The sequence below is a fragment of the Taudactylus pleione genome, unplaced genomic scaffold, assembly GCF_031769625.1.
Source record: "Taudactylus pleione unplaced genomic scaffold, aTauple2 ptg000105l, whole genome shotgun sequence".
NCBI lineage: Eukaryota > Metazoa > Chordata > Amphibia > Anura > Myobatrachidae > Taudactylus > Taudactylus pleione.
The window spans coordinates 9,893,001-9,909,372 of NW_028284507.1; the positions used below are offsets into that span (position 1 = coordinate 9,893,001).

At 42.7% G+C, this 16,372-nt stretch overlaps 1 protein-coding gene across 1 annotated transcript in view; it reads left to right on the forward strand.

Annotated features, from left to right (window-relative positions):
- LOC148525569 (hexokinase-2) overlaps positions 1-15,641 on the forward strand; it is a 49,923-nt gene extending 34,282 nt beyond the window's left edge. Inside the window, exons 8-18 of the mRNA XM_088470839.1 lie at positions 1,914-2,069; positions 2,996-3,229; positions 4,963-5,267; positions 5,686-5,834; positions 6,194-6,313; positions 7,669-7,764; positions 8,636-8,735; positions 9,107-9,290; positions 10,206-10,361; positions 10,687-10,920; positions 13,429-15,641. Coding sequence (XP_088326965.1) covers positions 1,914-2,069; positions 2,996-3,229; positions 4,963-5,267; positions 5,686-5,834; positions 6,194-6,313; positions 7,669-7,764; positions 8,636-8,735; positions 9,107-9,290; positions 10,206-10,361; positions 10,687-10,920; positions 13,429-13,573 — 1,879 coding nt within the window. The 3' untranslated portion in view covers positions 13,574-15,641. The remainder of the gene's footprint in view (positions 1-1,913; positions 2,070-2,995; positions 3,230-4,962; positions 5,268-5,685; positions 5,835-6,193; positions 6,314-7,668; positions 7,765-8,635; positions 8,736-9,106; positions 9,291-10,205; positions 10,362-10,686; positions 10,921-13,428) is intronic.
- The last annotated feature ends 731 nt before the right edge of the window (positions 15,642-16,372 follow it).

Here is a 16,372-nt window from a genome sequence, read left to right on the forward strand (position 1 = left end):
CTCATTAGATAATAAATATATACATGAATGAATAGTCCAAAATTATAAAATAAACAATAAGCAATACATACTGTACAGTAAAGATGAGCATTGAGGAATACTATATTATATTAAATTATGTTTAGGCCTTTCCTCTCCCAGAATGCTACCAAACTGATTATTCATTCTCTAATCATTTCTCAGCTTGACTACTTCTCCTTACTGGTCTCCCACATTGCTGTCTTGCTCCCCTCCAGTCTGTACTCAATGCTGCAACTAGACTTATCTTCCTCTCCCACCGTTCCACTTCTGCTGCTCCCCTCTGCCAAAACCTGCACTGGCTCCCATTCCCTCACAGATTCCTCTTCAAACTCCTCACCTTCACATACAAGGCCCTCTCTAACTCTACTGCTCCCTACATCTCCAACCTCATCTCCTTACATACTCCCTCCCGCTCACTCCGGTCTGCCAATGACTGTTACCTCTCCTCCACCCTGGTTACTTCATCTCATGCTGTATCCAAGATTTTGCTTGTGCAGCTCCCCCTTCACTGGAATGAGCTCCCTCGCTCGATTAGGCTCTCCCTGACCTTGCAGAGCTTCAAACGTGCACTGAAAACCCACCTATTTGTCAAAGCATACTCTTCCACCAAATAATCGTGTCACCAAGTCTCTGTCCCTCCTGCCTCAGCCATCTCTACCTCGCCTACTTCCTGCACTCAGGTTCCCCTCTACACACTCACGCCTCATGTCATCTGTCTGTCTCCCCTCTCCCCTAGATTGTAAGCTCCTAGGAGCAGGGTCCTCCTCCCCACTGTCTCACAGCCTTCTTCTCTAGCACTTCTATGACAGCCTTCACCTTCAGAGCTGTACTGTGTATGGAGAATTGTGTTGCTAATTGTTACTTGTGTTCTGTTTATATTTTGGTTACTGTATTGTAATGTAATGTTCTGTGTACCCTGTACTGTATGTACGGCGCTGCGGACCACTTGTGGCGCCCTATAAATAAAATGTAATGATAATAATAATGTTGCTTTTTATGTCACACTTGTTATACTGTATTACGCTCTGTCCCCGTAGTACCAGTCCATTTTTTCCACTTGCATTAGGTGATGAAATAAGACCTTGCCTGCCATATAGTTCTGCTTTTCTATTACAATCTGCATCTGTTTACCATGCAGAGGAGAACTATTTTCTATAGAGAATATTTTCGTCCCAATATATTATTTTAGGAAACAGGGACAATAAACAAAACAAATCACATAATTATTTAGGTTTGCTTTCCAGTTATCTGAGTGGAACAACTTGTATATGACTGTAATCTGTTATGCCTATGGCTGTACATTGTCATTTCATTACGCCTACAGAAGATTGTAATCAGTATTTGATTATGGTCATCTGACTGTAATTAATTCTTTATCTCATTGCTCTTTCTTGATCTGAAGCTGCGTTACTGTTGTTCTCTTTGTAATATAGAATAAAGCTTCAACCAAGTGGAATGTTGTACTATATTTTAGGAACTTTCCTTTTGAAACTCTGTGTAGCATGTTCTGCTGTAGGCTAAGCTCCTGTTTCATGAACGTAGAGATCTGTTGACTGCTTTGATGAATGCGTACCTGACTGCAAGATATGCCTCAGCGAAGTCACTAGTTCATGTCTGCTTGTGATTGTAGGCAATGCGAGCAACTTAAGTATAGGATAAATATATCCAAGTGTTCGTTACATAAGAAATGCAAAAATCCCATTATTACATACAGTAGCATTCAGTGTTCTTTGCTTAAATAGAAGTTTTGAAGTTGTAACACTGCCACCTGGTGGTTGTGTCATGTTCTGACAATGATCAGTCGCAGGTTCAGCATCCATGCAGAGGTTTTACTGAATTGTCAAATACAATAGACATTTAGCAGTGATGACTGTGCAATTGTTTCTCTTCAGGTTTGAAAAGATGATCAGCGGGATGTACATGGGAGAGTTGGTCAGGCTCATCCTAGTTAAGATGGCAAAGGAGGATCTGCTATTTGAAGGAAGAATTACAGCTGACCTCTTAACCACTGGACACTTTGAGACTCGCTATGTCTCCGAGATTGAAAAGTAAGAACATAAATGACATTCTGAATATTGGTGAAATGAAGTCTCATGTCACAGTTTAGGAGGCTGTCTTGCTGACATCTATGGTTCTGATATTATTTCCAGCACCAAAGGGAACAAACTATTATCTTATCCTCATTGGTAGAACTTTTCTCCAGGACCACCGACAGACCTTGTTATCATTATCACTTAATCTAAATATAGGTGAATTTATTTAAATGATTGGGTTATGACTGGGCCATTACTACAATAATCACAGATGGGTAAAAACGTGGTCTGTTTAGGTTTTTGAGGTAATGTTCGTACACATGACGATGTGTCATAGCTATTCAATGGAAAATGTCACATCCTGCTGTTCCCCTGGAGTTTACTAAGTAATACAGACAGACTTATACATAACAATAACTGCAGCGTACGTGACTGTTGGAGGCCTCTTACTCCTGCTGCACTGTATAACCTGAAACATTGTCATTGGTTTGGGGGCTATATTGCCATGGAAGTGGAGGTTTCTGGCCACACTTTCCAGGAAAATAAGAAAGTCAGCCCCTTGCGGGCTCACTTCGCTCGCCACAAGAATATATTCCCCCTTTATGGCCACTTGGATGGTAGGGAATGACGTTGGACACTGACTGATGACGTCATCGTACAGAAACGGAAGGGGATATATCTCATTCCATATTTTTGCCATATATAGATAGGAAGCAGAAGTAGCCACCACCATATGTCTGCTTCCTGTTCTGAGAATGTACTTCCCTTACCAAAATAGCTATTTCCCTGGAATGTCATGTATAGTAACACATGGCCTAAACGCACAGTGCATGGGCTAAGTGCCATGTCTGCATGATACACTACTTCTGTGGCAATACGTTACTATAATAAGGCTGATGTAATGCATCTTGTAATCCCGTTGATCCTCCTTACCTTTCCAGAGATAAAGAAGGGATCAAAATGGCACAGCAGATCCTGAGCAAGCTGGGCCTGGAGCCATCACACGAGGATTGCGTGGCCACGCACCGAATCTGCCAGATTGTCTCTTCCCGGTCTGCCAGCTTGTGTGCCGCCACCCTGGCTGCTGTTCTGCGACGCATTCGAGAGAACAAAGGTGCGGAACGGTTGAGGTCCACAGTGGGAGTGGATGGGTCCGTCTACAAGAACCACCCACAGTAAGTGAGGAGCAGAGTGACAGGGGACGATTCAGAATTGAACGCCACTTTTTAGCACTAGCCGAGCTTACGCATCTCAGTCGCATCTCCACTTGCGGCTGGTTGGTGGTAACTGGGAGGTAATGGTGCATTCGCTCATGGGCTTACTTTTGGGAGCAGGTGTAAACGGAATTGCAGGCTGCACATAGCGTTATGTACGCAGAGATCAGATGGGTCTCTCACACCTAGCATAGGACTGGCGCAATTGCACTCTGATAGCGATGGCGCCGTATGGATACGGGGCGATGCTGTTGCGCAGGTGCGTACAGCGCTGCATATAGGTGGATATCCATATTTAAAACCATTCCCACAATGTGACTGTAATAGCAGCTGACTTGTGGGTAGCTGACAAGCCTCATAGTGAGCTGTGCGCTAAGGGGATGATTAGCATTGGGTCCAAGTGCGTTGGATCCATGAGTTTTGCACAACATTTGTCTCTCAGCAAAGTATTGTGAGCTGCACATATCTGACGCTTGCGGCACCTATCGCTGGGTAAGGCAGATCAATACATTCGGATCAGAGAGTGCAGATAAAACCTACGCGCAGCTCTTTGAGTTGCGCTTTTATTTGGGTACACATATTTTTGAGTTCCTTATCAAATGCAAATTCTGTGCCCACACAAGGCAGGTGCAGCTTACATTGATGATGATGATTGCTGTCTATTTGATCTGTGTAACTCGAAATGAGGAAACCCATGTGTTCAGTAGTTTATTTCTGCTTGTGCCTTTTACATCCATAGTAAATGCAAAGCACAATGTAACCCACTGACTAGTATCCCAAAAAGAGAGCATCACATAGAGTAACAAGTCATGTCTATTATTTGCAAAGAGCTAAAAACATAAAACGAGTCGTCTGACTTCAGTGTTGCCCCTGATGCTTCTATACAGTAGCTGCCTACATTTGAAAGTCTCCGGTGGGATCAGTCTTCTGGAAAGTGTGATTATCACATTGCTGTTGCAGGATCTCATTAACTTACATTTAGGTCTTACTGCATGGACGAGGTTCTTATCTGGCCTCCAAACAGGGAAACTTAGGAGCTAATTAATGGGGAGAAATCAGAAAATGCAATGGCAAATAATAGTAAATGCAAAACCAGGCACGTTATATATTTAATATTACTACCCCTGTAAATCCAGCGGCCGAGACAGCCGATGGTGCGGTGGCTTTGAAAAGTGCTGCATAGCAAATTTACCCCACAACGTGCATACGTTTTCCAAGTGTACACTTACGTTTATTGTCAGTTCGTGTATTTAGTGTTTCATTATCCCAAAAAGACAAGTTAGGTCTTTTTTAATTTTTTTTCAAAAGAATCTCTAACAAGATCACTGCAGTAAGAATTTTCCTTGAGACTCACCACATATTGTTGATTATGAAATAGTTACATATAAGCCAGGGGTCTTCAAACTTGGCCCTCCAGCTGCTGTGGAACTACACATCCCAGCATGCACTGACACCTTTTTGATATAACAGCATGCTAAAACTATGTGCAGTGCATGCTGGGATGTGTAGTACCACAGCATCTGGAGGGCCAAGTTTGAAGACCCCTGATATAAGCAATTAAATAATTTTCATGATCACAGAAATCCAGTATTTGTTTAACAGACTGATTGGATTCTGGCTATGATTAACCCTTTCTAGTAATTGGGCCTTGTGGTTGTTTCCTGACATTCTCAGTGTTGTTATTTCTTCATCAGTTTTGCGCGGTTCCTACAGAAGACTGTCCGCAGACTTGTGCCTGACTGTGACGTCCGATTCATCCGCTCAGAGGATGGCAGTGGTAAAGGGGCAGCCATGGTGACAGCCGTGGCATACCGACTGGCTGACCAGCGCCATGAACGGGAGAAGACACTTGAATCCCTGAACCTTAGCACAGAGCAGCTCCTAAAGGTTAAGAGCATCCTGAGAGGTGAGATGGAGAGGGGCCTGAGAAAAGCAAGCCATGACGAGGCCACCGTCAAGATGCTCCCTACTTATGTACGGTCCACTCCTGATGGCACAGGTGAGCTCCCTTAGATTCGTGGGTTTTGGTTGGTCCCCAGAACATGGTGCTATACTGTGTGGCGTGACGCGTCCATGTAGAGTCATATATACACATCTTTTTTGGTATTATTGAGGAGTCACACTGTGTCTTCTGATGCTCACAGACATATCAGGTACAGCTTACAAATCAGTAAACAGAATGTAAAGTACACCATCCACATGGAGACTATATCACCAGGGATTGTACATTTGTTAAATTGCATTTGGATTACGTCTGAACAGTATGTGAATTAGCCAGCTATGGTATTCTGGGAAAACTCTGTTATAGGTGAATTTTCATATTATACTGAATTATTTAGAATCCAGACTCATTACAGTAATATACACAGTGCAGCCAGATGCCTTTAGTGTAACAATACCACACGCCTGTCTTTCAGAGAGAGGAGACTTCCTGGCCCTGGATCTCGGAGGCACTAATTTCCGTGTACTGCTGGTGCGTGTTCGGAACAGTATGAGGCGTGGAGTGGAGATGCACAACAAGATCTACACCATTCCCCAGGATATCATGCAGGGGACCGGAGAGGAGGTGAGATACCCTGAACATGATGGGAGTTTTAGTTCGACAACAGCTGAAGAGTTTTGTGAGCTTAACTCTAGTCTACTGCAATAATTCAGACCAGGCGTAGGCGATGTGTGGCATTCCAGCATACTGTGGAACTACACATCCCAGCATATCTTGCCACAGTTTTAGCATTCCTTAACAGCAAAACTATGGCAGGGCATTCTGGAATGTGTAGTTCCACAGCAGCTGGAGTACCACTACCCTTGATTTAGACCCCAATTCACTACTGCAGCCACTGCATTAATATATATGGACCTGAATGTGTCACAATTATTTGCAGTTGATCTATTATTACATCCTGATGATCATTTTATTTATTGCAGCTCTTTGACCACATTGTACATTGCATTGCTGATTTCCTGGAGTACATGGGCATGAAAGGAGTGTCGCTGCCTCTGGGATTCACCTTTTCTTTTCCTTGCCACCAGAACAGCCTGGATGAGGTAAGTGTCATCAGTAGCAGAATGTACAGTGGGCCTGATTCAGAGCCGGACGCTATTTGCGCTCGCTCGTTCAGAAAAAGGGGCCGGTTATTTAAATAGAGCGCTCGCTCTTTGCGGTCTGTTGATGCCTCTATGTCTGAACGAGCGAACGAAACATGCGCTCGCTATTTTCAAAAAAACGCCCCCTGGCCGCTCGCATCCTACGTCATCTCCGCTATTTATTAGATTAATCGAGTACATTGAAAGGCGTATGAACTCGCTATTCTTGTGGTTGGATTTTCCTACCGCAATCATGCGAGCAGTTCAGGCTAAAAGACAACCAAGTGACGTGGTTGATGACGCTGCTTTGTTAATTATGCACACCCTTAAAACGCCCGTTTCGACCGTTTGGCACGCCTGCGTTCGGATCACCACTCCCCGTTTTCAAGCACCTTCCCCTGTTACCACCCACAAACGCCTCATCCTGTTACTCAAATTAGCAGGCATTCGCTATTTTGCGAGCACACAATTTCCGACCGCAATGACTGGTTCGCGCATGCGTATTACAACCCATACGCATGCGCAGTTGTGCGAACATCGCTCGGAGCGAACGAGCGGCCGCTTACGAGCGGCTCTGAATCAGGCCCTGTGTGTGTAACAGGTCACAGTCTATGACCTGGTCGTTATCATTTATGTATACAAACGACATGAACAGTGCACTAATACTGTGCCTACACACAGAGCCGTAAGTAGACTTTTTGGTGCCGTGTTCCAGTGAGAGCATTGGTGCCCCCACCCATTTTTTAAATAGGGACACAAGATAGTGCACCTGAAAAGGGGCCATGGCCTCATGGGGAAGGGCCAGGGAAGAGATAGGGGGGATAAAAGCAGAGGAAGTTACAAGTGAGAATGATAATACACAGGAAAAGTGACAGGCCCAAACAGTGCCCCCTGCCCTGCAGTGCCCTGTGCCATGGCACTGGTCGCACCACCCTAGTTACAGCCCTGTCTACACATTCTGTATGTATCAAGCCTTTAGCCCCCTGCGTCTGACCCCTGGTTGAATGAATTGACACTTCAGGTTTCAGCTTTGCATATTGGAAAACTATATATTATACATTCTCTACATTTTTATATAAAAAATACTATACAATATACATAACAAACTTTATATATACTTCCTGCTCTGAATAAAACTCTGGGTAAGAGTTTGTTGCAAATGGGGTCAGTGCAAGGGTTATAAACGTAGATTGAATTAATATTTGAATCAGTGAAAATTACGGGCGGGTGCACCTTTAGCCTCCCTCTGTGCCCCCTATGGTCCTATAGTTTTCTCCGTCACTCGCATTCATAGCCTGCGTCTCCTGTCTCCGCAGGGCATCCTTCTAAAGTGGACAAAAGGCTTCAAGGCGTCCGGCTGTGAAGGAGAAGATGTGGTGAACCTGCTGAAGGAAGCCATCCACAGGCGGGAGGTGAGGACTCTGGAACATAAAGGGGGAAAGGGACAATATTAGCCAACGTCTAAGGCTCCTCAGAATAATTGTTTTGTCGTTGTTGTTGTTTCTTTCAACATAAAATAATCTGTAATCAAACAGAACAGAATAAGGAAGTGGAACTGTTAAGGAACTGTAATCTGTGATTATACGCGGTGGTACATATTATGAAATGTAAAATGATTTCAACATTTTATCAAACAAGTGTAGATATTCCCCAAAGCAGCCAATCAGATTGTAGCTGTCATTCATCTAGTACATTCTATAAAATGATAGCTACAATCAGATTGGTTGCTACGGGAAACACCTCCACTTGTCCTCTTTCGAAAAGGTTTGAAAAATCTTCCACGTACTGTAGCCTTTTATTTACCACCTTCTAAAGCAGCCAAGCTCGCTGTAAGGTACATGTTCTGCTTTTACTGTTACACAACAGTTCTGATGTTTACTTTCAGTTACCGTTTTATTTATACACTTATTTAAAGTTTATTTGTGTTGCCTTCTCATGCTTTAGTTGCCATACCCACTTTTCAACACTTTATTATTATTATTATTATTATTATTATTATTATTATTATTATCCTTTATTTATATGGCACCACAAGGGTTCCGCAGCGCCTTACAAAGTACAGAAACAAATGAGCACACTGTGCCCTTTTCACATTTTTTTATTTGGCTAATTTGGAACATGCTCCATCCAGTGTGTGATATGCGATTAATACTGTACTCTGTGATATGTTACACGTTGCTATCTAGAGAAGAGTCGCTGGAGAACGTAGTGCACCGAATGATTGGATAAGTGACAGTCTATGTGATTCTAGGTTTCACTCTAGTTTTGTTTCCCATTCTACAGGAGTTTGACCTGGATGTAGTGGCTGTTGTGAATGATACAGTGGGCACTATGATGACGTGTGGCTACGAAGACCCCCGCTGTGAAATGGGACTGATTGTCGGTAAGATACGGTAGATCATTGGGTCAAAGAGAAGGAAACAAAACTTTAAAATTTTTTTTTTTTTTCAGAAATTCTTTATTTTCAAAGAATTTTAAAGACAATTTGTTAAACAATACAGGCAAAACACCTGTCCAACATGAGCATCAACAGCACAACCAGCGACATTTGATGTTTAAATAAACATATAAGAGCCAGGGCTCTCTATAATATATGACTGGGCCAACGAGTAGGAAAGGAGGTAGAAACTTTTTTTTTTTTAATCCTGGTCTAGTACTTTTTTTTTGTTTAACTGTGATCTGGTGGAGAAGCAAAAATAGTCATTACAGAAGGCTTCAGGATCATGACGCGAATCTTATCTTTGTGCACACCAGGTACTGGCAGCAATGCTTGTTACATGGAGGAGATGAGGAACGTGGAGCTGGTGGACGGCGAGGAAGGTAGAATGTGCGTCAACATGGAGTGGGGAGCGTTCGGGGATAACGACTGCCTGGAAGATTTCCGCACTGAGTTTGACAAGGCTGTGGATGAACTCTCTCTTAATCCGGGCAAACAGAGGTACGTTGCTCCAATAACCAAATTCTCACAGACAGCACATCCGTTCTTCAGCTTAATAAGCCGTCATCCATCATAACACTCTCAGGGTTTGTGTATATAAGCATCAATTATTACAGCAGTGGAACTGTTTTGACACAGAGTACCAGAAGCCCCAGTAATTGCACAAGCAGAGTGTCGGCCTCTGGGCACGTTCTACAAACCTCTCTGGTTTTTGCATCGGGTTGCCTATATGGTTTGCTGAATATATTCAGGGCTCCTATCATTTATAAATAAGTCACTTAAAATTTTCGTGGGCCATAAAATGTGATTTATATGTATATTTACAAACAGCTAAAAGAACCTGTCTAGGTTGTCATGTTGATATGGCTTCATTAGAAGTTTAAATACTGGTGAACTGAGTATTAGGAGTTACAATTTTGAAAGCAGACAGTCCTGGGAAATGTAGACACAGGGAAACCCTCAGCACTATGGATTATCATCAAAGCCTTCCAGCTATCATTCTAACTCCCTGATACATGCTCCTTCCTCCCCATCTACCCCATCTGTGTCACCCCTGTTTGTCTTCCCCTCCCTTTTAGAATGTAAGCTCTTACGAGCAGGGCCCTCTACCCTCTTGTGCTTCTCCCTACTTTATGTTCATCTACTTCTTACTCACCACTAGGGCACCTAACACTTGGCTGCTTATGCTCTGTTGCTTATCTGGGTGTTATGGTCACTAATGTAGCAATATATATTATCCATGTCCTGGTCCTGTAGTGTATTGTTCTGTAAGTCGCTTATCTACAACTTGTTTATGTACTTTGTAAGGTGCTGCGGAACATTTGTGGCGCCATATAAATAAATGATGATAATAATGATAATAATAATAATTATGCCTATTGTAATGCACACTAAAGATGTGTCTTCTGGCTGCAGGTTTGAAAAGATGATCAGTGGCATGTACCTGGGGGAGATTGTCAGGAATGTCCTGATAGACTTTACCAAGCGGGGGCTCCTCTTCCGTGGAAAGATATCTGAGAGGCTGAAGACAAGGGGCATTTTCGAAACCAAATTCCTGTCCCAGATTGAGAGGTGAGTAAGGATAAAGACACTTTGCTAATAATCACATCTTTCTGTAAGTGCTGGAGATAGGAAAACAAATAGTCCCTCATTGCTTTTTGCATGGTAAGCTCTAGTGACCAGGTTCCGTTTACTTTATTCTCAATGCATGTTCTTCTCTTTTTTTTGTTATCAGTGTCTCCCGTATTGTACATAGCAGTGGAACATCTTGATGTATATTACAGTATAACAATAAGTGACGGCATGATTATATGATTGAGACAAGTGCCCCAGGCTCCTATGCTGTTCCAGTGTCTAATGTCTTTTCCTTATTGGATTGCTTTTCTCATCTTGGCAGTGACCGCTTGGCATTGCTGCAGGTTCGCTCCATCCTCCAACACCTTGGCTTGGACAGCACGTGTGATGACAGTATCATCGTGAAGGAGGTGTGCACAGTAGTGGCTCGGAGGGCCGCTCAGCTCTGCGGGGCCGGAGTGGCTGCGGTAGTCGACAAGATCCGAGAAAATCGAGCATTGGACTCGCTGAAAGTCACGGTGGGCGTGGATGGGACCCTCTACAAGCTTCACCCGCAGTAAGTTATTGGCACAGTCTCTGGTGAGGGTTCAATATACAAATCAGGACAAGGGTCTCACATGTCCAAAAAAAGGGCAGCGTTATTTCACTTTTGTACAAGTGCGAAATGGCGACTTCACAGCTGCGTTGCTAGATTCCTTTGTAAGTGTGCTCTAAAATGGCTTTGCCTCTTGTTTATCTCTATGGGTCAGTGTTAGGAGACCGAGTGAAAAGTGATAAGAAAGTGATAAGGTGCAGCCAATCAGCTCCCAACTGTCATTTTTCAAACACAGCCTGTGAGATGACAGTTGGGAGCTGATTGGCTGGCACCTTATCACTTTCTTATCACTTTTCACTCTGTCTCCTAACACTGCTTAGTAAATAGACCCCTATAATTTGATTTTCTTCATGTTAGATCAAAAGAGTCTCATTTTTAAAGGCATCATTTATTTTACTTGACTATCCTCGATCTCCCAATGCACCTTTAATCAGCTGCATTTTGATGATGTCAGCACTGTCAAACCTCACTAAGGCCGGGATGCATGACGCATCGCATTTTGAATGTGATGCATCCCGCCACTCATCGTAGGAATAACGGCGTTTACTAATGCTGTATGCTTTAAGGAAATCACAAAGGAGAGCTCTCCTAGTAAGACCTGTCCTTTACGATAGAAGGATTTCCAGGTTTAGAACGCAGTAGTCCTGCTGCACATGCGCTGAGTGACACACGCACTGCGGTGGGTGCTGGAAGGGATCCGATCGGATCCCTCACAGGCGGAATTGCGAATAGAAGCCCATAGGTTTCTATTGGGTGTTGCCCGCCACATCCAAGCACCGGAATGTAGTGCATTCCGGAGCATGGTTCATATGCGGAAAAGGCGCACATCCACTATCAGATATTAATGACCGATTGCATGATTGCAACATCGTAATCGTGCAATCTCTCATTAATTGTGTACAAATCTGCACCATAAAGTTGGTAATGAACAGCGATGTGCGCTCCCGCTGGTCGTTTCCGACATCAATCATCGGCTGAACATGCTGGTCAATCGTCCGATAACGACAGATTGACCATGTCCAGGGATGATCGTTCAATGCAGGGGATGGGGAACGACGGTACGATTACGATGTCGTAATCGCACTGTCGTTACCACATCGCCTAGTGGACGTGCGTCTTAAGCGGTCAGCTTCATATGCGGTAAGCGGCCAAACCTCTGAAAAACGTAATTTTGGAGGTTTTACCACAAAATCTGCTTGGATTCATCCCGCCCATATGCACATTCACTTGGCTATTTCTAATCTGTGGCTGGGCTCTATCTTAGGGCAAAATCATAAAGCAGAGATCCTCTGCAGCAAGGGGTAATAGTGTGGCTCAATCCGACTTTTGGAGAACTGGGGCCGGCCGATCACTGTACATTACACCTGTTTTTTTTGTAGCTCGGAATACAAAGAAACCAACTGAGTGGAAAAAACTTAAACTTACAAATATTTACAGTACTTTTTTTTTTTTTTTACAAGTATTATATTTTAGTCTTGTATACTAGTACATACACATCATTATAGCCAAGGTTTTTATGTGATGTGCTAAGCAATTGTTGTACAGATATGTCCTCATACAGCGTTTATACGCCATACTGCATGAGACGCTCCGAGAGGAGCAGCATACCATATATTTCTTTCAATTTTGCATCTTATATGTATTACAGAATCAGCAACTACCTCTCACGGTGTACTAGGTTGCGACAACCACGTAGGAATTGGTTTTACGCACGTAATGATTAAGTCGCACACGGATGTACAAATGTCACACATTAAATTGATCAGTGTACGCTAGCAATGTAGTTTTGTCACTCCCAGTTGTTTTATTTATGTGAATAAGACGCACATTTTGAGCGAGAGAGTCGTCTGGGACCTGGCGGGCCGACAGGGGCTATTTGGCGGGACTGAAGCCACAGTGTAACACATTTATACCAGAAATCCTATTCTAAAACTATAATTTCTGTCCCAACATGGACAGATTCGTTTTTGTTATGACCCAATCAAATTTGAGGTCAAATGCATAGATCACATAATTTATCAGATCGGTGAAAACGGCAGAATCATGGGTGTCTATTATGACAACACAGATAAACGGACATGTCTGTCTATTGTGAATAGATTTTGCTAGGGGGTGGGGGACCAACTCAGTGGCAGTATGAGGTTGGTAGACAAACATTTGTTGACGCCATTGCAGGGACATCCTATGGACAGTCCGGAACAGTCTTAGGGGTCTATTTACTAAGCAGTGTTATGAGACAGAGTGAAAAGTGATAAGAAAGTGATAAGGTGCCAGCCAATCAGCTCCTAACTGCCATCTCACAGGCTGTGTTTGAAAAATGACAGTTGGGAGATGATTGGCTGGCATCTTATCACTTTCTTATCACTTTTCACTCTGTCTCCTAACACTGCTTAGTAACTAGACCCCTCAATCGTACAGACCTGAAAGAGTGAATCGATTAATTACTGTTGTTTTTTAATTTCATTGCAGTTTCTCGTCCATTATGCACCAAACTGTGGAAGAACTGTCCCCAAAATGCCAGGTGACATTTATACAGTCTGAAGATGGCAGCGGGAAAGGAGCCGCCCTTATCACCGCAGTAGCCTGTAGGATCCGGGAAGCCGGCCAGCGTTAGGGTGCAGGAGCCAAAGAATTTCTTTCAGTGCATTCCTGTACAGAGACTTGTTACAGATCTTCGCTACTACTGACTCCACTCCACTGGACTGGTTGATAATCAGAATCCCGGATACAGCCCATATCAACAGGGATTTTGCATGCATTTGACTACACCAGGGAAATATGTACATAGGTCAATATTATTTTATTTTTTGTAGGATAGATCAATGGAAATAGAACTGGCCACCGAGAGGTACACAGTTTCATGTTTCCTTACTCGTGGCTAGTCTAAGCCTGAATTCTCATCCTATGTACTGTACGTTGAAAGTAACCTCTACACATTTTAATACTGCTATGTCTCCAGACCAGGTTGTGATTACAGATGAATTGAATTGCAAATACCTGGCAGTGGCTGAGTAATGTTTAAAAGCACATTAATTACACCATTCCCAAAGATAAATGGTTAGCTAGGGCCCATTACAGGAAATTAGTGAGAAATGTCAGCAAAAATATAATAATTAATTCTTCTGCTCAGTTATTGCTCGGTGTTAAGTGAGATAAAACTAAAATATCGAGGTTAATGATATTGAGTATTTATGAGGACAGGATTTATATTGGCCAAGCGAGAGTGAGCAGTACAGAACGACTGTAGGTGACCTGGAAATTATGCAAATAGTCCACATTAAAATACACAAGAAAATAAGTTGAAGATTTTGCCTTTAAACTTTACCTACAGTTGGTTGAATGGACTCATTTAGCTGACTATAAGGTCACTGAGACTCAGAGGAAAACTGTTTCTATAATCTTAACGTATTCATAGGACTTATTTATTTTTTGGACTTAATTTTCCAATAAAACAAAAAATAATAAAGTTGTCTCATATTCAGAAGAGTCTTAGGGGTATATTTACTAAAGTGGGTTGTTTTAGAAGTGAAGTATTTGCCTATAGCAAGCAACCAATCAGATTCTAGCGATTATCTTCTAGAAGTTGCTAGGTACATTAAAAGTAGAATCTGATTGGTTGCTAAACATACCCCTTAAACTCCAAAATACTGCATCAATGAGGGTTTAAATGAGGTATATGAGTAGTCATTATATCCTGCAACACTTGAAAACTTTAACCAAACTTCAGGACCGTACAATGTGGGGATAGGAATAAAGCTCTTTGGGATTTTTCCTAAGATTAAGCAAAAGCAATAAAGCATCTCTCCAAGGTGTGCAGAGCACCTGAGGACCCTGTTAATGTTATACACAATTGTTTATTCCATATCTCCCAGCTGACCTGATATAGGCGGGATATAGGGCACTATCCTGCCAGTCACCATCTTTAGGGATGTTCATCTTCAGTTAACAGGGTGAGCAAGTGCCACGCACAACTACCACTGTTGCGTATAGCAATTTATAGGTCTTGTAAGGGGTATATAGAGGGCGGCCTCCCACTTCAGAAGAACTAGGCACACTCCCCTTTGTATGTGCGCCACCACAAAGTACACACTTTGTCCCAATTTTGGGACCAATGTTGGGAGGTCTGTTATTTTAGGATAGGAGTAAATTAGTACTATTATTGTTGCTATGTTAATTTATGTTAAGTCTATATAAAATGTATTTTGCCTGTTAGAGATAGATTATTGGTGTTGAGCACCTTGTAACTCTTCAAATGCTGCTCTTTGAAAATTTGCCTTTTAGCCACAGAATAGTAGTGTACAAAACGTTAGGCCAAGGTCCCACAACGACAACAGCATATATATGCGGTATTCAGTACAGATGTATATATCTACCTAGAAGCTGCATATCCATGCAACATCTATTATGCACATAGATTTACATTTTTGCTAAGTATAGATTTAACTTTCTACAGGAACTCTATAGATTCATATGTATAAATAAATAATACTTCTATTTGCTGGCACAGTAATGTTTCCATACGTTCCAATGTAACATGTTTGGTTCATGGTCTCACACAAAATGGCTGCCTGCTTTATGTACATAGTGATAGAGAAGTTGTGTTTTATTTATATTTGCTATTTTATTGGCTTTCTGTACTTGTAACTTCATAAAATTGCTGAATGCTTTTTAGAAATATGAAATGTGCCTCCTTGTGTCTTTGTTGAAATGAGTGTTCTACCTATTAGCCGACCATGAGACATTGGTTCTGTGAGTTCTGACCCTTGTTTTTGTTGTTATGATAAAGCTGACACTCTATTAATCGTCTCACAAAATACAAAACCTTAAAGAGAACTAGAACTTGATTTATTTTGGTGGCTGGGGCAGATTAACCCTCTCTTTTGAGATTACAATACCACCTTGAGCCACTTAGCCTTTACCTCTCCCCAGGGGGATCCATTGCTACACGGAGGCAGCCATTCTTAGGGCTGTACCATACTCATTTTGTTTCCCAAGAGCCAGTGGCATCACTGAGGTAAAAAGTATATTAACACAGGTAGTTAATTGTGCCCATGCTCTATTGCTGCTGTGAATGGAACACTAAAGAAGGCTGTCACCCATGTTACTATTTCCTCTTAGTGCTGGTGATATGACACTGTAGCCTCTGTCCTCCTGGCAGGAGGTAATAGGCCTCACATCTCTATGGATGTGGCTTGCCGTGGTCTAGTATTTACCATCATGCCAGGGCCGCAACTAGGGGGGGGCTAGAGGTGCACGTGCACCGGGAGGGGATTGCCTGGGGGTGAAAAAGAAGACTCTGCCATCTGAAAATGGCCGCCGCCGAAGAGGAGACTAATGCTAGAGGTCCTTACTGGACCTCTAGTGTCTGTCTCTTTGTTGGCGGTGGCCATTTTTGGATGGCCGTTTTCAGCAG